A 26,294-nucleotide genomic window follows, 5' to 3' on the forward strand; every position below is an offset into this window, starting at 1 on the left:
CTTTTCTGCATTTAATTTTTTCTTACCAAATGAATATTTAAAGTATTGTAGTATGTTTTCTTCGCATTTCTTCTGCAGATGATTTTTATATCGTTCGTCGACTTGCTGAAAAAAGAGACTTTCGACTAATTTATTATTTATCCCCTAAAAATATCGAAAAATTGAAAAAAACTTTCGTTAATGTTTATCCATCTCATACAATAACTATGAACCTTTGCACCTAACACCATAATCTTTTAGCATTACAAAGTGACCCTTTGATTAAAATTAGTCGTTAATTAGTTACCACTTTTGAAAAGATATCGTGTATATTACTGATCTTTCTTTTCAAGTAATTAAAGTAAAAGATCTACCCGAGAAGAAAAAAATGACTAATTCTATTAAGTACTTAGTAAGTCTTATATGTTCTAAGCCAATATGTTATAACCTAATATGTTCGTAGCGAGTACTCGCTAAACAGAAACTTTAGTAACATCGTTTTATAACAAGTTTTATAACATCGGTAAGAAAGGAGGCGTGAACTTCTTTTTAAATGCTCTTCTGCGGTGCTCTGTGATAAGACCGTAAGAACTTCTTGGGGCACCTAAAATAAATTTAAAAAAACAAAAAACATTTTAGTCGTATTAGCCGGCTTTAATCGGAACTTAGTAGAAATACTTAGATTTTTGTTCGGTAATTAGTCAGGTTTGCAAATTTTATTAAAAACTTAGTGAGCATAAAAAGTATTATATTTTAAAACTGGTTTGCATCAAAGTTATAATTTAGATATTGTCCTATTGCTAAACTACTTTTGTTTTCCGGCATGCTTTCTATTGTATTTAAAAAAATAAACATTACAGTTTATTAAATTGTGCTTTTTAAAAAATTTTTAACTTTTAGATAAAAAATTAATAATTAATCAGATTAGATTCAATCCGTTACTGACTGAATATAATCAGATTAATTATAAACTCGATTCCTTATTGGGGAGGAATCGAATGGCCTCCTTGTTCACCGGACATGAAACCGTGTGATTTTTTTTTGGGGATATTTTAAAGATAAAATCTATAAAAACATCGCCAAGAACACTAGATTTTCAATAAAGTACTCTCAAAAGTATTTGATAGTTTTCTTGATAGACTACGTTACTTAGATGTATCTGAAGGTAAATATTTCGAAAATATTAAACAATAAGAAATAAGAAGTGGTAAGGGCAGTGGCCTTTATAAATGAAGGTGTAATGAACCAGGATAAATATGTAAAAATGTTAGCTACCATATTATTTCCTTATTTACACGATTGGTTTCCTAATCTATCCAAATGCGTCTTTATGTACGATTCTGCCCAGTGCCATAAAGCTAAATTAGTAATAAGATATTTAAAGTAAAAAAATGTTAGTGCTTTACCATGGCCTAGCAATTCTCCCAACTTGAACCCAATAGAGAACGCCGGAAAGCTTTTAAAGCGGACAATTGGGTATGAAGCTATAACCAACAAAAAAAAATTTCATAGAGACACTAAATAATACCTGACATAACGATCAGAAGTTAAAAGCAAATGTAAAGAATTGCATCTAAAGTATGCCATGAAGGATACGAACAGTAAAGCAAATGTAAAAGCAAATGTAAAGAATTGCATCTAAAGTATGCCATGAAGGATACGAACAGTAATTAATGCAAAAGACTGCCCAACCAAATACATTTTACAATACAACCAATACAATACAACCCAAATACAATACAACCCAATACAATACAACCCAAACCAAGCATTTTGTGTTATGAGTTTTCTTAAATAAATGCTTAAAAATAGTAATTGTGTTTAAAATAGTGTGTTACTTTTTAAAGAAAAATATTTATTTAAGTTAGTAGCACCAACATTTATATAAAAATTTAACATAAGAATACGAAAAAAAGCCTAGTTGAAAAAGAGTGAAAATTAATAATTTGGCCGCCACAATTTATATATGTGTATATATATATATATATATATATATATATATATATATATATATATATATATATATATATATATATATATATATATATATAAACAATTTTCGGTTTTTTTGAATAAAAACTACGGTTTTAAACAAAAAATGAAAAAAAGGTAATATTTACAACGTTTTTAAATAATAAGTATTTTTAAGTTGTTTTTTATAAAAAATGGTTCTTTAATAATACTAGGGGTCTGTCAAATGTTTAGGGGCTTTGAGAGACCTTCAGGGAAAATAATAAGATTTAGTAAAAAATATCTTTGAACCACAATATGATAGTCAAATGAGAAAAACTTTAATTAGCTATGTTCAGAAAACAAATTAGCATATTGAACAGCCCTAATAGGTATAATACCATACATGAAAAAATATTCAATCCGAGCATTATTAAAATTGATAAAAAATGATGAGATATTTGATAAAATTGTTACCTACCCTTGAAGCAAAGATGAAAATAGTAGGAATTCAAACAAAACAAAAAAATAATATTGTTAGAATGATATTGCATTTGATACATCTTAGAAAGAACTTGATAAAAATGTAAAAAAATGTTATACGGTTCAACTTCTGAGTTTTACAAATATGTTATTAATTCTGTTTGATATTGCAGCATCAAATGCAGAAAATTTGATAAGAAAAGACGCCTCTCAAAAATTAGATTTAGATTTAGACTCGGATATTAGATTCTGATCTTTCAGATCAGCATTAATTAAAAAAGCAATTTTTGGGTCCATTTGATAAGAGTGAAAGTATGAAAGTAAAAAGAAAGGAACAAAAAGAATTATAGAAAATAAAAGCTTTTGAAAAAGAGAAACAAAAAAATAAAATAAAAAAAAGATTCAATGTACTGCTAGAATTTGATGACGAAGACAAGATTTCCAATCAAAAAAAAAAGGAAATGCTATTCCTAGACAGAAAAAAAAAAAGGATATTAGAACACTCTTAAAGTTTCTTTGTTTTGCGAATTGCAAAAAAATAAAAGCGCAGGTTTTGATAAAATTAGCGTCAATGTTGTAAAATCTGTATTTGATATCACTTAGCCATTGTTATTTCATATCTTTAAACTTTCTTTAAAATTGGGTATTGTTCCTGGTAATTTAAAAATTGCTCCAATTACACCTATTTTAAAAGGAAAGGATAACTCCCTTATTTTAGACTCTAGACCAATTTCTATCTTGCCTTGTTTCTCTAAAATATCAGAGTGTTTAATGTACAATAGACTCTTAACAAAGAACGGCATGCTGTATGAAAAACAGTTCGGTTTCAAAAAAAATGCATTCAACTAAACACGCTGGAGTCAAGCTAGCCAAAGAGATATCTGACGCTCTAAACAACGATTATTTTACATTAGGAGTTTTCATTGACCTGTCCAAAGCCATTAAAACAGTAAACCATGATATACTGCTAATTAAACTTGAAAACTATAGCATTAGAAACAAAAATTTACTTTGGTTCAAAGACTACCAAACAAACAGAAAACAATATATATCCTATGATTCAAAAGTAACTCGTAAACACTTAATAACTTGTGGGGTTCCTCACATAAACAATAATGGCCCCAAAATAGAACCCTATTTTAACGCCATTATTGTTTCTACTTTACATAAATAATCTATATTTATCATCAAATCTATTTGCTGATGATTCCAATCTTTTTAATTCCCACAAAGATATTAAAATACCTTTTAAACACGTTATTGAACAATTAGGAAAAGTTAGTGAGTGGTTTTTAAGTAACAAACTTTCTCTAAATGAAAAAAATAAAACAAAATTTATTTTTTTCCATAAATCAAATAAAAATGATAACATCCCATTGAAATCACCAAAATCTTATTATAAAAAAAACTATTATTAAAGGGAAATCTTCAGTAAACTTTTTAGGCGTGCAGTTGGACGAAAAGTTACGATGGAATTTTCACATAAACAGTCTAGAAAAAAATTTCAAAAACTATTGAAATGATATATAGAACTAAACCATATTTTAATTTTAAATCACTAAAAGTTTATACTTTGTTTTTTTTTCATTGTTACTTTACGTACTTTAACTTTGCTTGTGCAAGTACCAATCATGCAAAACTAAAAAAGTTTTACAGTAAACGTGCATGTCGAATTGTATTTGCTATGAGAGAAGAACCTTGCAAACCTCTCCTGTGTTTATTTGGAGCATTGAATATTTATAAAATCAATTTACGTCAAATTTTAGTCTTTATGTATAGAACTAAGTTAGGATTGTCTCAAAAATATATTTAAATCCTATTTTAGTGAAATCTGTCATACAAGATTCTCAAAAAACAACTTTGTTGTTCCAAAATAAAGTTTAAAATTAAGCTCATACTCAATTATTTATTGTGGGCCATATCTATGTAGGCAAAGTCAGGCAACACAACCATAGATGCTGTAAAGGCCGGAAATTAGAATAAACACTTGTAGCAATGATTTTTGACATAACTCCATCAAGTTCAGGTTGGATAAATGGTTTTACAAACTTACTTGAAGCACACCTTAATAAAAAGTTACTATGGTGTGCCTGCAAGCACCATATCTTTAAAAGAGTTTTGTCTTCTGTTTTCATAACAATTTTTGGAAAATGTCATTCTCCAAATTTAGAGGCATTTAGACACTTTAAAAATAAAGTATGGTCTAAACTTTCATTAAGTTCAGATACCTTTTTTATAAAAATTAAAATTTAGGAACCAATATTAAAGACAAGAGTAGTTAGTCATTAGCCTTGGCCTTGGCCTTGGCCTCGGCCTTGCCTTATAGCCAAAAATTAAGGCCTTGGCCTTGATTATTTTGGCCTTGGCCATCAAAAAAATATATATATAAAATTAAAGAATAAAAAGTTTTTATTCTTTATTTTTATGCATTTTTTTCGGCTTTCATTATATCTACAAGTATATTTTCTTATTGACTTTGTTGAATTCTACGCATAACTTTTTACAACATGTCCTTTATTTTCACAGCAATTGTTACCTACAGTTTTGTTAACAATTGGCCTTAACGTAAGGCAAAAATTTGTATTTTTGGTCTTGAAAATGTTTGCCTAGGCTTTAGCCTTGAAACTCTTATTCTTGGCCTTGACCTTAAAACTCTTGGCCTTGGCTTTGCAACTTTTGGCCTTGCTAACAACTCTGTTAAAGGCTAAACAAGCAAAAGTAATAATTTTTTTTGTCTGGTTTACTTAACCAGAAATCTCAAAAAATATTAAGAGATGATTATCAAGAACTTTGTCAAGTTGCTTTGAAATTACTGAATGAAAAACAAATAAATATGCAGTGGCGTAAATATGGGGCTTTCCATCACGCTAGGTGGATGTGTCAATTTTGTACACATCAAAAAAAAAAAAATTTTTAGTTTTTGCTGAATTGGCATTATGAAGTATTGGTGTATGAAGAAAGTTATATGCCTTTAACCGCCTTCGAAACATTTAATTGGTATCTTTGTCATTTAACCGAAGAAATGTTTTTAATCGTTAACATTAGAAATATCATAATCAAGGACGGGGTAGGGGGGAGAGAAGGGTTGGTATCATGAGGAGGAGGAAGGGCTAGGTGTCTTAGCGGGTGAAGCTTCTTCTGAATAAATTTTTTTTTTAATATAGTATAGAAAACTATACATAAAACTTTATTTTGGATTATTTTAGGAAAAACACTTTAAATAGAGTTGTAAAAAAAAAACATGTCGTTCGGTTTTATACTAACTATTTATAACGTAAACAAGAAGATTATTAAAAATATAGTTGATTATCAAAAATGTTTTTAGTCCTTTTTGTCATAATTTTAGAAAAAAAAACTTATCAAAGGATGGCAGGGGAGGGCGAAGGGGTTCAAAAATAAAACTTTTTCAATTTTATTTTTTTTATTTGAATAGACAAAAATAGATATGAAACATAATAATAGTTTAAAACAAAAAAAATTTTGGGACACCTACTATATATCATATATGTTTGGGTGTCAAATATCTTAGTGTATTTTACAAAAAGGGTCCTTGTTGAGCTGGAGTTTTCATTGATCTGTCCAAAGCTTTCGACACCGTAAATCATTCCATTCCAGTGGCGTCATCATAATGAATAAAATGCAAATTTGACATGCTTGTGCTATATTATTTTTGCGTTTGACCTAACCAATAATTTTCAGGTTTTGATTTTTAAATTTTCAGGTTTCGAATTTTATTCAAGATTAAAAAATTGTTTTTCGTATGCTTTTCACAATAGATTTTATTTTGGATGTCTTTGACAAAAATTAAAGTAAAAAAAAAATTTAATTTTGTTGATTTTTTGATTAACCTCCTTGTTTTCCGATTTTATTATTTTGGGTTTGTTTGTCATACTTACTTTGATATTTAACTTTCTATAAGAACTTAAATAGTGTTTTACTATATTATTGAGGTGTTGAACATCTCTCATGTCACATCTTCGAGCCGTTAAGGAGCACTTAGCGTTCGTTATAGAAGTAATGATTTTATGTAGCACCTTTTGTAATACGCTAGTGAGCGATTGTGATTTTAATATAAAAAGAGTTAAATTTTTACCTAAGAAATCGGCTGTCCGATAGAATATAATATAACATATAATACATATAATACGTTTGTGAAAATTTGTGAGTCGTTAATGTCTCTGGGAAACGTATAATAAATTCTCAACTGAGGTTAACGTTTATTGTGGGTTTTTGACTATTCCACTATTATGTATTATTTTACTTGTTACTAATTTACTTTTGATAGCATAATTCGAGTTAGGAAATTAAAATGAAAGAACTAGGTTATAGTTATGGTTTATGAATTATGATTTATAACTTATTATTTAAGAATATTCTATCATTTATCCACTGGATGGATGCGAGCAGCAAAAAGCAAAAAAGAAAAGATGTGAGTTACTAAAATTACTTTTTGGATCCATGCTTCAATATATCAGGAGGCCAATTGGTCACCAATGTTCATCAAAAGACGTTGTTCTTCAAGCTACAATTGATACTGATTGCACCAATGCTAGCAGTGTGATTTGTACAATAGAGCAAATAGAGCCGGAAGTGTAAGAGATTGAACAATAAATACATGAAATAGCTGAGAAGAAAAAAAAAATTTTAACTTGGCTTCCAACAAGGCTGCAAGCAATAACTAATTAGAGTTGGAAATTACTGGAAGAGAAGCAATAAAGATTGTAGAGCAAGGTAACGATTGACAGACGACTTAAAGGATTGCAAATTATATGAATCAGGAAAGCAAGATGAAAGGAATTCCAAAGAACTAATGTTCGATGAAAAATGAATAAGAGTTTTTAGAACACTTTAGGAACAGTCACAGAAAAAGGATGAGACTTAATTAAATAACGAGTAACGCGAGAATGAATTTTAGTAGATGGCACAAGAGACACTAGCTCTTTAAAGCAGTGTCTATTATAGTATTTGTAGAAAAGAGAAAGAGAACCAATACTATGACGATGTGATAATGGTTGGAGGTTGGCTGTAAGAGCAGGTCTATCTATGTTTACAATGCGTTTTTGCACCTTGTCTAAAAGAGAAAGGGTATCATTAGAAGATCCGCCCCAAATATGGCAACAGTATTCCATAGAAGGCTGGATTTGAGATTTATAGAGGTAGAGAATAGAATCCAAAGTAAGAAAGTGTCTAGCTCGATAAAGAGATGCAACCTTAGCAGATGCTAATTTTGCAACAGATTTGATATATGGTTTCTAAGAAAGATCAGAAGTAAGAGTTAATCCTAGAAGATGAAGAGTGAATGTCTCATCGAGTACATTACCGTTCATAAATATAGGAAGATCTATATTATTGCGATAACAATTAGCTGAAAAAAATTGAGTTTTATCTGAATTAAAGTTTGCCAGCCACTGTGACCCCCATGCTGTAGCAAAAGTGAGATACTTTTCAAGCTAAAATGCCCCCTCCGAGCAATCAGAGAGTGTTGGCTTCTTATCAAGACAAGAATAAATGGTAGCATCATCAGCAAACAATGCCACCTTAGATGTGAGAATACCTGGAAGATATTTAATGTAAATTAAAAAGAGTATAGGGCTAAGGATAGAACCTTGAGGAATCCCTGAAGTTACAAAAAAAGAAGAAGAGTGCTCTCCATTGAGGACAACTTTTATTCTACGAATGGAAAGGAAGGATTATAATGAAAGGAAGGGTACATAATAAAAAATTTTTTTTAATGATAATGATTAAATGATCAGTAATGTATTCAATAAAAAATATATAACTTGCCTGTGGTTAAAAGAATTCCTTTTAGTTTCTCCAACCTTCCTTTCCTTATGCCAAAGATTGAAATAAACGCAGAAAAGCAAACATGAACAAACGAACTTTTACTTGTAACTACCGCATGATTTTTAATAAAAAGTTTATATTTGTAACCTCTATTATAACCTTTTGAATTAATATTTTGTGGTTTTCTTTTTAAAACATTATTTAAAATTATTCAACTAGCAAGATACAAATCTTGAACACCCTTTTTTTTTAAATTCTATTTCACTCCCAATAAGGCTACAAGCAACTACTATTAAGTTGGGAGTTATTAGAAAACAAGAATAGCGTTAAAGAACAAAAAAAGGGTTAAAAAAAGATATGAGAAGTTGTAGGTTGGATGAGTCAAGAAAGCATGTAGACGGGAGAGAGTTCCAAAGGGTTGAAGTGCGGGGAAAAAAACCAAACGAATAAAACTTTTTAGAGCATACAAGGACTTTACTAAATAACGAGTGAGTTTTGGTTGATAGAACTATGGTAATAGTTCCTTTGAGCAGTAATCATGTATAGTATTTGCAGAAAAGATACAGAGATGAAACCTTAAGATGATGAGAGAAGCATAAACTTGGCTGATAAAACAGGTCTAACAACGTTTACAATGTGTTTTTAGACCTTGTCTAAAAGAGTATCATTAAAAAAACCAGGAATAAGATAATGACAAGAACGATAAAAAGAAGCAACCTTAGTAGATTCTAGCTTTTCAATCAATTATATATATGATTTCCATGAGAGGTCAGTCTTGAACAATAATCTATGTGGATGTAAAGAAGAGGACTCAGTGAGAGAATTTCCATTCATTAATATAGGAATGTCAACAGTGTTGCGATTTTTTTGCAGTAAATAACTGGTTTTGTTGAAGTTAAAATTTAAAAGCCACTATAAGTTGTTACAGAAGTGAGATCATATTCAAGATCAGCTGCCTGTTCTATATGATTTAAAAGAAAAGACTTTTTGTCAAGACATAAGTAAGTTGAGTCGTCAGCTACTAATTGAGACACTTTAGAGGTAAGGTTATCAGGAAGATCATTAAAGTAGATAAAAAACAAAACAAGACCAAGGATAGAACCTTGAGGTACCCCAGAAGGTAATGTAAATCAAGAAGAGTGTTGGCCTTTGAGGATGACTTTAAGTAAGCGGTTCCAAAGAAATCATTTGATAATCTCAAAATTATTCCTAGATACACCATACGAAGCAAGTTTATAAAGAGGACTAGCACGCCAAACTTTATCGAAAGCTTTAGATATGTCAAGATCAATGTCCCTTGCCTAGCCAAGTTCATATAATGCATGATAGAATCATTCAGCCACAGCAGTTAGCAAGTCATAGAAAGAAAAGATCATATTGAGAAAACCATATTGGTTGTTAGGCAATAAGTTGTTTAACTCAGGATGGGATTTTAAAATTTTGTTAATCAAAAACTCAAGGACCTTGTTAATAATAGAGAGAAGACTGGTCGGATTTAAGTTGGAGAGGTCAGAATGTTCTTTACAGTTTTTAAAAATTGGAACCACAGATGCCATTATTCAGCTGGTAGGAAAAAAAGTTCAGTCAAGCACTTATTAAATAATTTAGATAGAATTGAAGAGAGTTCTGTAAAACACTTTTGTAAGACTACAACAGGAAAGTTTTCTGGACTACAAGAGAAGAGTTTAATTGAGAAATTTTCTTATCCTTGGGAAAGGTAATGAGATCAGTCTCATGAGTTCGAGGAAAAAAAACTTAAACTGTTAAACTTACCTTTGTTAATGACACTGTTAAATATTTTTCAAAAGTTTCTGGAGCCTTACTTCAGTGATAAGTACAAAATTTATTAAACTGGGAATATTGGATCATAACATCAGACAACATCTTTTTACATTAGTTTGTTGCAATAATGAATAGGCGTTTGTTTTAAAGAGAGCTGTTTTTTTAAAAAAGATGAAAAAAATGATTACAGTTAAATATATATTAGCTGCAGAAGAAGATGAAAACCATAAAGCTGAATGAGACTTGACTTGGAACCGACAAGAAGGAATAACTTGTCTAGATCCAGGATGTTACGTAGGAGGTGCATTTATCAGTGGAGAGAGAAAAATTGTCAGTCCAATGATCTTTACGAAGAAAATCATAAAACAAATCCTAGTCAGCTTTAGGGTAGTAGTAAGAAGTGCGATGATAGGGTGAGTCTGAAGAAGAAAAAACGAGTAACAAATACTATCTGAGTAAGAGATTGAGAAATACAGAAGTTATGGGCTTTTGTACCAGGAAGAATCAATTGTGTTAGAGCCAAGCTGGCTAGAGAGTTAAAATAACTTTTTATCTCTCATTATTAATTACTTCTTTTTATCTTTTAACAATTTTGAAGCATTTCAACTTTTTACAGTTACATTCAAGTCCTGTTTTATGCGATGCTAGTTTTTTTACATTTTCTTTTCTTGGTTTTCTAGTCATTTGTTCGAATGGTTCAAATGCCGCCATTTTTATCAATGTATTTACATTAACAAAACCATCTACTATTATGAAAACAAAGACTTAGAGCTTTCAATATAAGTCTTGATAATACACAGAAAATTTGGCATATGTTTATTTGTAAGTTCCGAGTTTTATTTACATATTTTTGGGAGGTTACTTTGTGTATATTATGTATAAGAAGAGAGGTCTAAATATCTTGATTCCCCTTAATATGTAACTCCGCAATAAATCAAGTCTTTGCATTCAGACCAAAATGTACAAGGAAGGATCTTTAAAAGAACTGTTAGAAAATTCAATTCAAAACAATAAAGTCATCTTATTGATGAGCAAGGTCTGAGTAACCGACTCACTTTTGATGACGATGATTGTAAAAATGGTGACAATAATGATTAGGATGATGAAAATGAATATGCAATTGCAATTAAAAACAGATGAATGTTATAATATAAAATATTATAACGTTCTTTTAAATATAACACTGACATTGATATGCGTTTATGTTTAACTTAAAATAACACAACAATTTCTGCTTTTCAAATTTATCTTTCTGTTATCGTGAATTATTTTATTATCATTCCATTTTTTTATTCAAGCATGTTTTAATAATAAGCTAGCTGTATTCAAGAAACTGTTTGGTGGCAGTTCATTATAATAATATTTGGTACTCTGCTATAGTTACAAAGGTAAACTTTTGTATTTGGTTTATTCTGAAACCTGGGTTGCATATTGACTGGGAAACGTTGTGCTTTGAGAAGCGAAACACTTTTCAAAATTAGTTTTTTTGTTTGTTTTTTTAAAGTGCCTCAAGAAGTCTTTACGGTCTTATCACAGAGCACCGTGGAAGAGCATTTAAAAGAAATTTCACACCTCCTTCTTTACCGAGTTATAAAACATGCCCAGAGGTGGCGTTGAACTAATGATCTCTAGCTTCTGAGGCAAGCGCTCTAACCACTGCGCAAAGGCTTCTTAAAGTTATATCGCTTAATAGTTTGTTTCGCTATTTTAGATTGATGAGAGTCTGTGTTTAGTGTATAGAATAGATAGCAGCTTGTGAAGAAAATTGTATCAAACGGCCAGCTAAAGAAAAATCTGAAAGATGAAATTTTGTGTCAAATTATCTCACCTATTCCAATAATCTCAAAATCTTATTTCATTGTACCTAAAAGAAAATTTAATAAAGTTAACGTTATCTTGAAAAGATAAAAAAGGTTTACAGAATATATACACAAAATTTCTAATAAACTTAGCATTGCATGCATAAATAATTTTAAATTAATAAAATAATATGAAAAAAAAAAATCAGGATTTTTATTTTTCAAAATGAGTCTTGTCGAGTATAAGTTAAGATCCGAGTTTATTGTAAATAGCAGTTTTTTATAAATTTATAAAATTTACTTTTATAAACTTTTATAAAACGTCTTAAATCTTGAGAGTGGGGGTTGGTATCGCTTGTATGACCGTCTTTTTAAATGTAGAAACCATTTTTGTAAAATCAGAATGCATAAATCAAATTTTTGAAATAAATTTTTTAAATATTAATTCTTAAAAAACAATTTTTTAAATGCATCCACTCACATTTATTAAGAACATCCACTCCATATTGACTTCTCACTACTTCATCTCAAACCGTCCTCCCACCCCCATCTGCTGCACCACCCGGACTTAAAAGAGACAATTTTTATTTGTAAAAATGGCGTACCGTTATCGAGTAAGAAATCCTCGTCTTCAAGCAAGAGTCTTTCTTCCTGACTGGTTTGTTAAAATTGTTAGACCAGGAAAAGAAATCGCTAAAGATACTGTACAATTGCACGTACCATTAGAGTGAGTTTTAATAAAGTGAGAGTATTGTAACGTAAATGTCTTATATGTAAATTATCAAATTAGATTTTCATTTTATCTAGGATTTTATATAAATTTCATTAATAAAATTAAATTTAGCATGGGCAAAGTTGACATAAAAAACTACATGGAGAAGATTTATAATGTTCCTGTAGCTAAAGTCAATACTAGAATACAAGCTGGTATCTTATATTTTTAATAGACTTTCATTGTTATTATTCTATTAAAATAAACGATTAAGGGTTGTTTTTTTTAATAAACCGTTATCTAAGAAAAAACAAAGTAGCTAAAATAAACTGAAAATTATTTATATACTGCATTTAAAACCGGAAAATTTTTTCTATTTTTATTAAAAAAGCGAAAGAAAAATTAAAAGATAAAATAATTTTTGGGCGCCCATACCGCTCTAATATGGGTCTGGGTTCGTCCCTGGTGTGTGTGTGTGTGTGTGTGTGTGTGTGTGTGTGTGTGTGTGTGTGTGTGTGTGTGTGTGTGTGTGTGTGTGTGTGTGTGTGTGTGTGTGTGTGTGTGTATATATATATATATATATATATATATATATATCGTCATCATTTGTTCCATCAACCTAATCTCAATCTTGTAATCTTGTATTATTGTAATTCAGCTATGTTTCACCCTTTTACTGTAAAGCTTGATTTCCAGAAAATGTTGTACAACAGTTGTGTAATTTTGTTGTCAAACAACTTACAAAAATTAATTTGTTTTTATTTCTACATAATTTTTTTACAGCAAAAACTTTGTTGTATTAGTAAATTGTAAAGTTGTGCAACTTGCACTAGAAAGTATTACCATTATAAAACAAAGTTGTTGTGCAACTGTTGTACAACATTCCTACAAATGTTGAAAACCAAGCTTCATGGTCTAAAAACTTTTGTTTATCTAGTTTTTTTTTCTTGAACACGTTGCTTTGGATTTCTCTCTTATCTTTATGTTATCCTGACAATTTACAGTTTTTGATGTCTTCTGTCAACTGCTTTCTTCCTTATTAATTTTTGTTTTAAATTAACTCCAAAATTAATCAGTAGTTGCTTTCAGATTTGTTTGCACTGGATTTTAAATTTTCATTAAATGTTTATTTGCTAAATTTTAGTTTTGTTTTTTCTTAAAAATTTAAATAAAAAATTTTTGAATTAAAAATTTTGAAAATATTTTTTTCAGAAATTTTGAAAAATTCGTCATAACTAAAGTAATACAAAACTTTTAAACTTTTTATATTTAAATAATAATTTAACTTTACAAAAAAGATCCCTCTACCGTGGTTTACCCTAATTTATACAAACAAAAATTTTATTTAAGAAATCAAGTTTATTTTGAAAGTAAATAAGATTTATTATAGCAATTTTATCTTAGATTTAGAAATAAAAATTTGAAAAAATTTGAGGCTACTAAATTTTATATATATATACCAAATATTTATTACTAAAGTTTTTTTTAAAGTTTTTTTTTTAATATAAAAAAATGGTACTTTTAAAAGTTCCTTTTGTTTTTTTTTTTTAATTTAAATTTTAAAGTAGAAACAAAAAATAAAACTATAAAACAGATCCAGATCTCATTTACCTGATTCTGCATCCCTTGTAACTAGCTGTTAATTAATTTAATCATTTTAATTTTTTTGCATTATAAATAATTATAATCAATAATCTTGTTAGCTTACTAAAGGATATTGCATTTGTAAGCTATGTTTTTTAAACCAATAAGTTTGGCTGTGAACAAAGCCTCCTTAAAAGTACTTATTTTATTAAAGCTTAATTGTTATTATATTTACTAATATGTATATTATATATTATGTATATCTATTATTATTTACTATTATGTATATTTATTATTATTATCTATTATGTATATTTACTATAGTTTTGATTTGTTTCACCTTTTTAATTAAATTTTTGTTTAAGGAAAAATAAAAACTACTCAATGGAGAAATGATGTTATAACTAGAAAGACTGCTGATATTAAAGTTGCTTATGTCATATTAGTAAGATTTAAAATGTTTATTATTTTACAATAAAAAATATAACTTTTATTTTATTATACTTTATTGTGAAAAAGATTAACACTATAAACATTTACTTTCTATATTTACTTTTTTTGATGTTGATTCAAGTCATTCAGAATCAATGAAAAGTCAGATATTATAAAATAAAGCAGTAAAGTATTAAATACATTTTAGTCACTGTTATATATCTTCAAGTTTAAAACAGATTTTAAAATAAAAATAACTTGTTACAAAGGGTTATAACTTGCAATTTAGTAGTCAATAAGATAAGGATTACTATCAGGGTGTTAAATAGTGTATCAATTTTATATTCATTTAACCTTCTTTTAGGAAATTTACATTCTACGCCGTTGCTTAAGCAAAATGAAAATGTTTGCACATAATATCATTTTGATGATCTTTTATATCAATATACAATAAGTTGTACAAAAAATGAAAGAAAAAATTAATTATAAAGAAACTTTTTTTTTCAAGTTATTGCGTTTTAAATCGTCCTCAGAATATTCAAATGCATTGTCTGAAAATCCTTCTTTTGGTGTTTTAGAGGCAATACAGAGAAGAACTTTAAATGTTGCTTGAATTGGTTGCGCAGGCAAGCCTCCATAAATTTCATTCTAGAAAAAATACATTCTATGCAAGCAGTACTAACTGGTAAAATCATAAACAGATGCGATAACATTAAACAGTTTTGGTATATTTCTTTAATTACATTATTGTGAATGCAGTTGCTCCATTTTTTTTGGTGCATAATTGCTGAGTGTCCTACATAGAATTTAATTTTTTTCCTGATTCTTTGCTTAATAATTTTCAAATAAATACTTTCTCTTGATCAACATACCATTCTATCATTGTAACATCCATAATAATATCAGCTTATTCTCTTTTAAACACTTCCTATCTATCTATACGATAACACTCTACAAGAGCATGGATCTCTTCTGCATCATACAAATCGACTTCCTCTGCTTCATGTAATTTCCATAGGCTAAAAATAACACACATTACCAAAATTTACTCTAGAGCATTTGTTCAGCTTGAGTTTTAGTTAAAGTTTGTTACGTAAAACATGAGTTTTGGTTAAAGGAAGTTACCTGAAGCAGAAGAGTTTGGTTTGTACAGTGAAAAAGAGATTCGTGGTATTGCAAATTATTATTGTACTGATTTCAACTTTGAAAGCAGGTACAAATTTTTTTCAATGTGTTTTATTCATAGACTTCCTATATAAAGACACTTTTTTGGGGGAGATATAGCTGAAAATACATCACAAAGCAAGAGTAATATGGCTGAGAACTCTTTTGAGTCAAGGTCAGCAAATTTTTAGATTTAGATTTATGTATTTTATTTAACCTGGCCAAGAGAACATTTAACAGTTGTTGATATCCGTCATACGCAGCCTGATCTTACCATAGTGTTCGAATAATCTATAAATGACCAACAGCTTAGTGGAACTGATATCTTAATTTTTGTCACTAAAGAATGTCAACAAAGTCAGTTTCAGATACTCATCTATTAATTGATAATACTTTTGGACAAATAAAATATAATTTGTATTTTTTGAAACAGTGAGTAAATTAGTTTGGATTTTCTTACTGTCACACTTGCAGGTAAGCTGAACCAAGATCTGGAAATACACCCAATACTTTGTAACAGAATGTGCCCAATACTTTGTAACAAGAACCAAGGTGACATGGTTACATTTAGTACAGTTGTTATAAATCTTTAATGATAAGATTGCATCTGGCATCATTTCACATACATTAGTTTGCCTTTTGCTTAGTTCTTTGTTTCTGCTACATTTTTGGTAGCATTCTAGTGATGCATCCATAGTTGACAAATGTCTCAAAACAGCATGATTGGGGTGTTATTCTTACAATTGTTTATGTTGCCACAACTTCACTAATATTTTCTTGATTAGATTAGGGTTCCTTCATTTTTTCTCTAATTTTTTTATCCTCTGTATTGAGATTCTCATTTGTCTTTTTAAAAACATAAAAAAGTTTTTAGATAAAAACTTTTGTTTTTTTCATTATTTTAATCTTGTTCTACAGTAGTTATGTTTTTTCCACTATGGTTACTTAATTGTCAATCATTAGGATCATTATTTTATTTTTTTTATTTTTCAATAAAATGTTTACTCATTGGAAGTTTTAAATCAATGTTTTTTTTTTTTTTAATATTAAAAAAAAAGAAAAAACAGTTATATTATTATCTATTTTTACCTAAAAATTTTATAAAAAGGAAAAACTTAAACAATATTAAAAATAGTATTCAGCTTTTTCTTTTTTTTTTAAATAATTATTTATCTTTTTTAAATTTAATTCAAATCTATTTTATAAACTTAGTTATGGGTAATTCCATGTCAAATCAGCAGAAAGAAACAAAAAATGTCACCCCATGTTTTGGATTTTGCTAATTTTTTTATGTTATAGGGTTTATAAAAATTAAGAAAATTTGAAATTTGGAACCTCCAACCCCTTACAGTTCTTGAGATATTCAGGATTCAATTTTCTATAAATAGCAATATTTTAAATAGCAATATTTTATGAACCAAATGAGGTATCATCCTGAAATTTTGTAGATAGACAATCTTACACATGGCAGACACAAATTTCAAATTATTTTTTTTTTTGACCACCATAATTACATGTAAAGTAGATAATAAAGGCATATATTTTGGGGCATCAAATTTACAATATAGATATCGAACATTGCTATTAATAAATACAATATAGGTATCGAACATGCTATTAATAAAAAAAAAATTACTGCATTTTTCAACTTTTCTAAATGCAGCCTTTTAAGTAAAGCTTATATATATGCTGAGTCAACATAAGATTTATTGCTAACTTACTTTATGATAAAATTAACTATATCTTAATTTTATGTTGTAAAAAGATATTGTTAAAGTCTTTGTGAGGGAAATAATAAATTTATTCTTTATTTATTTATTTTTTTGTACCTGGGGAAGGCTCATGGTCTAAAGGGGAAAGGGGGGGCAATTAAGCATTTTACCAACCCCCCTTCCCTCTTCTTTTTTAATAAAGATTTATAGAAAATTTTTCAATAAATCTTTATTATTTTTTTTAATAATTTTTTTGGTGAAAACATAAAGACAAGTGACTAGGAGAATTTTGTAGCCAAATTGTGACAATTACACATACTCACAGAAAGTTGTATCTTAACTAAATTTGAAAAAATAACATACAAATATAAAAATAATAATGCATTAAAAATTTTTCTATAAATCTTCATTATTTTTTTCAATAATTTTTTATAACTCAGTTTCTGAAATTTTATATATGCGACCATTTGTTGTAGATGGCAGATCAATGGTATATAAAACATGATTTGATGGGACTCAATATATATCTTCTCGTGCTAGCCAAAAAAAACTTGGGCTGGGGCCATGTGGATGCATAAATTGAATTTTATAATCTTCTCTTTTATCTTTTTTGGTTATAATTATAATCCACCAAAAATTGTCATAATTGCAAGCTACATAATCCATATGATTATAAATAACCTGCTGTACAACCAGCTCATTTGGTATCTGCACAAGGTTAAACGTCTGAAAATCATTTTGTTGACTCATCCTTTTAAAAGAAATTGTACGTTTATTAATTGGTATAAAATGGTGGAAGCATCTTGTTCCTGGCAAGGTTCTTCCCATAGTAAACCTTGGTTGTAATGATGACAGAACTTCATTTATTTCTGTTTTATAAACCAAAATGAATTGAATGTTTTTTATATTGGTGACACAAAATTCAAACATCTTATCTACATCTAAGATCTGTCCAGTCATTGTCCTTTTTAAACTGGCTTGTGTAGTTAGTCTTTTTACTGTGCCCCCAATACAGTCGCAAGCAGATTTACCATGGCTCGTGGCACAAAAAAAAACCATTCAGCATCAATATCAAAGTCTTCTTTGTGATGGCAAAGATTGATAAAGTTCTTAAAGTTTTTATACTGTGCTGCACATCCATCAGTGAAGTATTTAATATTACTAATTTGTAGAATGTTTGCTTTAATGTTATTGATAATGAGCTGTTGTATTTTATATACATCATGCTCAACGTCATCAGAAAGCAAAATGACGTAAATATCAGTTTACCATTTGATTTGTTGTTTATTCCAGTGGTAACTTTGCACCTCATCCTGAACAATAAATTAAAAGTTCTCTGCAGAGTCACCCAATATTATACACTCATTGTGATTTAAAAACTCTTTACAGTCTTTAAGGTACTTGGCCTGAATTTTAGCTATAAATGAATGAGATGTAAGTTTATCTATTTTTTTGCACATAAGGTCAATAACATCTTCAATATTGATTTTTTGATTGATCAGTGTAGTTCTATCAGTACCTTGCCATTGGTTAATTGTTATTTCTTTATCACTGTTGTCAAATTTTCCTGTTGATAATTCTTTTAAAGCAGTAATACAAGGACATAGTAGAAATCGATGTAACATGCACTCTAGATTATCCATTAAATCTCTATAGTCTTTGTCAATTTTAAGAGCATCAGTTAACAACTTAACATTCTGATAATAGATACAGACACAAACACTGTGAGTGCCAGACAAGTTTGTGGTTACACACCATCTTGGGCGAAGGTTGCAAAACTTTGAAAATCCAACATTTAAATTAGAGTGTTCAGATTTAAATACTACATAAATTTCTTTTAAATTAATCAATATTAGTCTATTTTGCATGTATTGCCTGTACCCTATACTGACAAAATCTTTTTTTCCAGGCATCATTTGTGTGTACTCGTCACTTTGATAAAACCTATGAACTACATCAATGGTTTCATTGGAAAGCAACTTTTTTTTTTTTGATGTTTTTGCTCTAATATTTTCTTGTAAATTATTTCAACATTTTTTATATTTTTTATATTATAGTTCAAAATCTTTTTGCCTTAATTCAAAAAATCCAATTTTCGCTGACAGTTGCACAGTAAAAGAAAACTCTTTTTTTAAAAGAGGTCAAAAAAAAAAAAAGATTTTAACCTTTTTTAAATTATCTGTGTCAAGGCAGCTTTTAAGAAAAGTCTAAAAAATAAAAATCTCAGTTCAAATTTTAAAAAGTTTTCAAAATATTAGAATACACACCAATGATTAAATTACACAGAAATCTAAAAAATCCAAGAATAAACTTAATCAACTTGAATTCATTCTATTTATAATCTACCTAATTTTGTTTATTTATAATCTATATCAAGTATTGTCTAGTTATTATCTACCAATCAACTTGAATTCATCAATACAAAATCAAAAATATTGTCTATTTATCAGCATCAAACAAGTACAAATGAAGTTAAATAGAAACGCTCGCCTTTACTGAATATTTAAAAAGCTGGTATGGCAATATTCAGTCGTAATATATAAATATCGTTGTAATAGTATTTTGAATAGAAATTTACAGCTTTAACAGAAAAGTGACAGGTATTAGAAATACAATGTAATGAGTGCTCAATTTAAGATGGCAATCAATATGATAGAAATTATGTTACAATAAAAAATTTTTAAATTATATTGGAAACCAATATTCAGGGTTCTTTATTCAAGGATGTTATGTAGCGAATAAAAACCCCCTCCACTAAAAAATGATTTTTTTGTTTGTTTTTGAAAATGCTTGATAGTGAAATCTTTACAAAATTATATCATATATATTAAAATTGTGCATAAGGTTAATAAAAAAAACAAGTTTTTATTTGTATGTTTTAAATTCTTTTAAAGATGTCTGCATTTTAAGATTAGATTTTTTACATAAGTTCTTTTTTTTTTTTTTTTTTACCAGAATTTTTTTTTTAATATTTATCCAAGTTAACCAAAAATTTAATATAATTAATTTTATGAAGCTTGGCGTTTTTTTTTTTATCTTTAGAAAGAAGGTACATTTCAATTTCCAGATATGTTTCCAGAAATTTCTCCTAAAGAAGTTGATGATGATGTAAAGAAAATACCACCAAATGAAAAATCTATTGAAGATTCTCAAAAAGCAGTTGCTACCTGGTTCCAGTAACTTTTCAGTGCTTCTATATCAAATGTATTAGGTGAGGATGAACTATGACTGGATCACCAGGTGAGGTGACCATGATTACGTAATTTTATTTTTTGTTCTTTTGTATATTGTGAGTTCAGTTTTGCTAAATTTTTATTTGGCGCCTTAGTGTTAGTAAGTCTGGTTTTGAGTTTGAGTAATTTTGACATAAGACGTTTATAAATGGTTTTTGATGTTTTCTAGTTGTTGTTGTTTTGTTGTTTGTTTTTTTTTTTTGTTTTTTTTTATTTATTGCGTTTAAACTTAACTTATTTTTTAGACAGAAATTACTCATGTCAAAAAGCTTAAGGTTGCTAAGTATCGAGTCAAGTATTGATTTCTGTTAGCAGTTTGCGATTGATTTTGATGACTACGGTGTGTCACTAACATGTAGCATGTTTTTAATATAACAACATATTTATAGCTGCTTGTGGTATATCACGTGTATTATTTGTGGATATTGATAAATGCATATAATTTTTATAGAAATCTGTAACTTATTTTTATGTTTCCTACATATAAATTTTTAGCAAACTTAATAAAACTTAAATATTTTAATGTTTAGAGTGTAAATTGCACTGTTTCATGGTAAGGTGGCGATGTTAACGAATGATAAAAATAAGGTCAAAAAAAAGTTCTTTAAAAAATTTCTGGTATGGTTTTTTGGCTTTTTATGGACATGACTTTGGCAAATTTTAAAAAACATTTAGCGACGTTTTGAAAAGTTTTTGGCGACGTTTAACAAAGTTACTGCCGTTTTAGTATTTTCAATTTAATTCTAAAAACTTGGAATTTATTTGTTTATTCTGTCTTTACAATAAAATTTATAAATCATTAAAACTTTGCATAAAAAGTAGTTGAAGTTTTTAACCAGATTTATGTACTAAGTTCTATAGTAATTACCGGAGGCAATTTATATTTTGTTGATTTTAGTATTTCCTAAAAAAAAATTTAAACCAGAAATCATTTCTTTTTACAACAACTTTTTACAAAGGTTTTGTATTTTGAAAACTTTTTACAAAAGTTTTGTATTTTGATGTAATTTAGTATTTTTGTATTTCAATCAAGAGTTTTTTAAATTTTATTCCAAACGTTTACGATCTACATTAACACGATATTCTAGGAAAGCAAACGATTAAATTGGGGCTTTTAATTTTTTCAAAGTTATTTATACAACTCTAAAATATTGAAATTCTTTATAATTCTTAAAATTCTTTGAGATATTGCCTCATTTATACAATTACTTTAGTGCAATATTAACAAATCAAGGATCAGCTAAGGGGCCGTCCGTAAATGGAAAAAATGTCGATGATTTTCTCTTGTTTTTTAACCCCTTCCCCTTTGTCGACCTTCAATCCCCCTCCCCACACACACACGCTCCTCCTCCTCCGCTTCCTTCTTTTTGCAACTACGTTTAATGAATGCCAAAGCAAAAGAAAGAGAAAAACGTGAATGCAATCTTGTAGTAGTTTAATATTAAAGCGTCAAAAGCCTCAGATTTAACAAGCGCCAGACAGAAAGATAAAAATCGATTCATGACATGCTGAATTCAATTAACGCAACATAAAAATTAAATGATAAAGTTAAAATCAAAATCCAACAATGAACATTAGTTATTGTTCTCAACAGTAATAATAATTAAAGTTCTATCCTAAAAGCTTAAGATTTAAAAAAAAAAATTCAATCGAATATAATCAAGTATTCATCAATTCTGATTTAACAATAGCTGAACGATACCAAGCGGAAAATTCGGAATCTTTGTTTTATTATTATCATAATAATAAACCAAAGACTCCAAATTTTAGTATCCTTCAGCTATAATAATGCAGCCATAGTAATTAGGCATACAAAATGAAAAAACTGTAAAAATCAACGAAAGCAGTTATTTCATAATCGCTAACATAAAATCATGGTTCATTAACTTCTTTAAAAATTAAAAGTTGATTACTTGTCTAACGCATTGTTACACGGCCTACTTAATAACAGGCCTGAAAGACGCGCAAAAAAAAAAAAAAACTGTAGGCGGATGTTTGTCAAAACAAAAATGGAGAAAGTTTTGTGGTTTTTTTAGTTATATTTTTAGTGTTTATATATATATATATATATATATATATATATATATATATATATATATATATATATATATATATATATATATATATATATATATATATATATATATATATATATATATATATATATATATTCAGTCATGTATATAGATATAATGCAGTAATGTATTTACATAATATGATATACTACACAATATATATTTAAAATCAATTGCTTATAATTATTTGATAGTCAATATTATTTTATTTGTATTTTATGTATTTAGTAATCTTTCAAAACAAAAATTACTATATCATGCCTTTTAAATGTTGTGTGACTGGTTGTAGAGGAAACTATGATAAAGAACATAAAGTTAAACTTTTTCGATTACCAAACAAAAACCGTAATCCTCAAGAAAGAGAAAGATGGATTAGATCTATTCCAAGAGAAAACATTCCAAATAGTCCAAATACATTCATTTGTGAAAATCATTGGCCAGTTAATTATGAAACTTGTCAAATTCATGGTAAAATTCGTCCCTTAAATCCACCAACTATTTTCATCTGTGTATTTCAAAGTCAAATTCCTACACCTCCACCAACAAAAAGAACAACAACAAAATCACTACCATCTACGCGTAACATGAAACCTGATGAAATTTCAGCTCACTTGGATTTGTATGAAATTAGTTGTTTTGATGATCTTTGCCTAAAAGTAAGCAAAGAAGTTATTCCATTTCCAGTAACATCTTTTACAGTGGATGATGGTTTAATAATCCAAAGTAAGGATTATATTGATACCTCTGCTATTCCACAGTTTCTTTTAAAAGTTAAAATTGATATGCGATTTGAAGGTTTTCATTTTGGATCTAGATGCTCTATTATACCACTGTGCAGTAATCGAATACATAAAATTACATCTTTCTTACAAATTTTAGAAGCTATTAGATATTTACATTCCGTTGAAATGGATCATAAAAAAAACATTATCCTACAACAAGTTGTTAGCATGCATGCATTAACATTTGTTGGTAATAAAAAATATTCTCCAGAAATTCTAAGTAGGGCTTTTGAGTATTTTTCAATTTCAAGATCTCTTTACAGTCGTATTAGAGATGACTATGAAATGCCAAGTATTGTAACACTTGGTAAACTTATATCTAAGGTTAGTAAGCTAGAGGATTTTGATTTCCTCAACAAATATTTTATGCAACTAGAAGATCCTCGTCAAAAAAATGTAATTATTATAATCGATGAAGTTTATGTAAAACCACAACTAACGTATCAAGGAGGTAACTTATTTGGAAAAGCAGTAAATAATCCAGAACATTTTGCAACCACTGTTTTGAGTTTTATGATTTGCTCATTATTAGGAGGAAAGAGGTTTTTGTACAAAGCACTGCCAGTGTATCGTTTAAGTGCTGATTTTCAATATGAACAAGTTGTAAATATGTTAAATTTGATTCGTTCATGTAATGGCATTACTGTTGCAATTTTATGTGATAATAATAAAGTAAATCAATCATTCTTTAAAAAATTCAATTTGATTTCTCCATGGCGCACAACTGAAAACATTTTTTTGCTCTATGATTATGTACATCTAATCAAATCTATCAGAAACAATTGGTTAACTGAAAAAATGCAAGAGTTAAAGTATTCTGACTGCGGCCTTGAAAAAACTGCAAAGTGGGTTGACTTGAAGAAGCTGGTTGAGTTAGAAAATAATTCTATTGTGAAACTATCAAAGCTTAATGAAATTTCTATCTGTCCAAAACCTATAGAACGACAGAATGTTGCTTTATGTCTTAAGATTTTTTGTGTTGAAACGTTAACTGCATTAAAAATTCATCCAGAAATTCAGGATTCAGGTGGAACTGTTGATTTTATAGAAAAAATTGTAGACTTTTTCAAAATCCTAAATGTAAAAAGTCAGTTCGAAGACGTTAAAACTAAAGACTTAAAAAGGGCTGTCTTTGATAACCCTAACGATCAACGATTAGATTTTTTACTTGATATAGCAAGTATGTTTGAAAAAATGGTTCCTAAAAAACAAGGACAAAGAGTAAAACAACTTACCAAAGATACTGCTCTTGCTCTTGCATACACGAGTAGAGGACTGGTTGAGTTAACTAAGCATCTCCTCAGCACTTCACACGAATATGTATGTCTAGGAAATTTTTCTAGTGATCCCATTGAAAAAATGTTCAGTAAGCTACGTCAAGGTTCTGGTGGAACATATTTTATTAATGTTCAACAAGTTTTACAAAAAGTAAACATTAAGAAAACAAAGCTTCTCCTTGATTTAAACACAGATTTTGATGGAATTCAAACATGTTGTGAACATGCTTGTTTGAAATGTGGATTTTTGCTAAATGATGACAATACCTTCAATGTGTTTCATAATCTTTCAAATATGGAGTTAGCCTTGTCTAAGTCTGTAAAAATGGCTTTAGTTTATATTGCAGGATACATCAGTAGAAATGATGTAGATGAATATGATACGCAGTTCTATTACAACGAATTTGGAGAATTTACTAAAGAAATCAACAGAGGAGGCTTGAAGATACCTGGAGACAATATGTGTCAATGGGTGATTTATTGCTATGTATTTTTTCATCACATCATGTCATCAGTTTGTAGGACAAGTTTTATAAATATAACAATGATGGTAGCAGAATTTTATGGATTTGAAAACATAGATAAGTTTCATGGAAAAATACTATCTAACATATTATTTAACAACTATAGCAAGCTTTACTCACCTCGATCGACAAAAGAACCAGCTTTAAAAGTACTTAAATTGTCACAAAAATGATCATTGCGGAGCAGAAATGTAAATGTATGTAAAATATGTTTTGTGAAGTTGTAGGGTTTGTGAAATTTGAAAAGATATTATTAAAGAAAAGTGTTGTTTTTTTTAGTAATCGATTAAAAAATGTTATCTTATTGTAAAAGGTTTTTAAAATAAACAGCTCTCAAAATTTGAAAACAAGCAATTTAGCAGCTAGTGTAGCGAATTTTAAATTTTAACTCAACTTATTTGTTTACAAAATTGTTTAAATCGACATATTTGTTTACAAAATATCCGCCTACAGTTTTTTTTTTTTTTTGCGCGTCTTTCAGGCCTGTTATTAAGTAGGCCGTGCATTGTTAGCTTGAATTGTATTATTATTTTATAATTATATTATTATTATTAAAACGCTACTTCGTTGCGTTTTAATAATAATATAAATCAAGCTAACAATGCTTTAAACAAGTAATCAATTTAAAAAATGCCTTTAAACGAATCAATCAAGTAAACAATGCCTTTAAAAAAAGTAAGCGATGCCTAACGGCCAAAGAATTTATAAGTCTAACTGTTAAACGCTTATTAAACCAAATAAGAAAAATAATTACTCTACCTTAAATTCATTCACATTTTTACAGTTTATCTTTTTAACGCAAGAGGGTTTTCAACATACTGAGTGACTTTTATCTATACCTTGAGTCCAGGGCCATCTTATCCATTAGGCACTGTGCCTAGAGCCTACGAACCTACAGGGGCCTACAAAAGAAATGAAAAAAAAGAAATTTTAAAGTGTTTTTCATTTCATTAATAAAACAATCATACAGATGCAGCATAATATCTATAGTTGATAAAAATGTTTATAATCAAACAGTATAA

General features: G+C 28.4%; 1 protein-coding gene across 2 annotated transcripts; it reads left to right on the top strand.

Moving 5' to 3' along the window:
* The first annotated feature begins 12,340 nt into the window (after positions 1–12,340).
* Positions 12,341–21,068, top strand: LOC100203058 (large ribosomal subunit protein uL23m). Of its 2 annotated transcripts, none has more exons than XR_010642393.1 (5): positions 12,341–12,504; positions 12,622–12,704; positions 14,439–14,518; positions 20,424–20,621; positions 20,860–21,068. XR_010642393.1 is itself a non-coding variant. In XM_065813044.1 (5 exons), exons 1-4 carry the CDS (start codon positions 12,374–12,376, stop codon positions 20,559–20,561), a joined length of 432 nt encoding a protein of 143 aa, XP_065669116.1. In that variant the 5' UTR covers positions 12,341–12,373; the 3' UTR covers positions 20,562–20,592; positions 20,860–21,068. The 2 variants fall into 2 exon arrangements, 1 of the variants encoding a protein (XP_065669116.1); XM_065813044.1 differs by having other exon boundaries at positions 20,424–20,592.
* The last annotated feature ends 5,226 nt before the right edge of the window (positions 21,069–26,294 follow it).

Source organism: Hydra vulgaris, chromosome 12 (assembly GCF_038396675.1).
Source record: "Hydra vulgaris chromosome 12, alternate assembly HydraT2T_AEP".
NCBI lineage: Eukaryota > Metazoa > Cnidaria > Hydrozoa > Anthoathecata > Hydridae > Hydra > Hydra vulgaris.

Coding starts and splice junctions, on each gene's coding strand:
- LOC100203058 (XM_065813044.1), top strand. CDS start 12,374: ATGGCGTACCGTTATCGAGTAAGAAATCCTCGTCTTCAAGCAAGAGTC. Junction 12,705..14,438: donor CAATACTAGAATACAAGCTG/GTATCTTATATT, acceptor TTTTTGTTTAAG/GAAAAATAAAAACTACTCAA. Junction 14,519..20,423: donor AAGTTGCTTATGTCATATTA/GTAAGATTTAAA, acceptor TTTTATCTTTAG/AAAGAAGGTACATTTCAATT.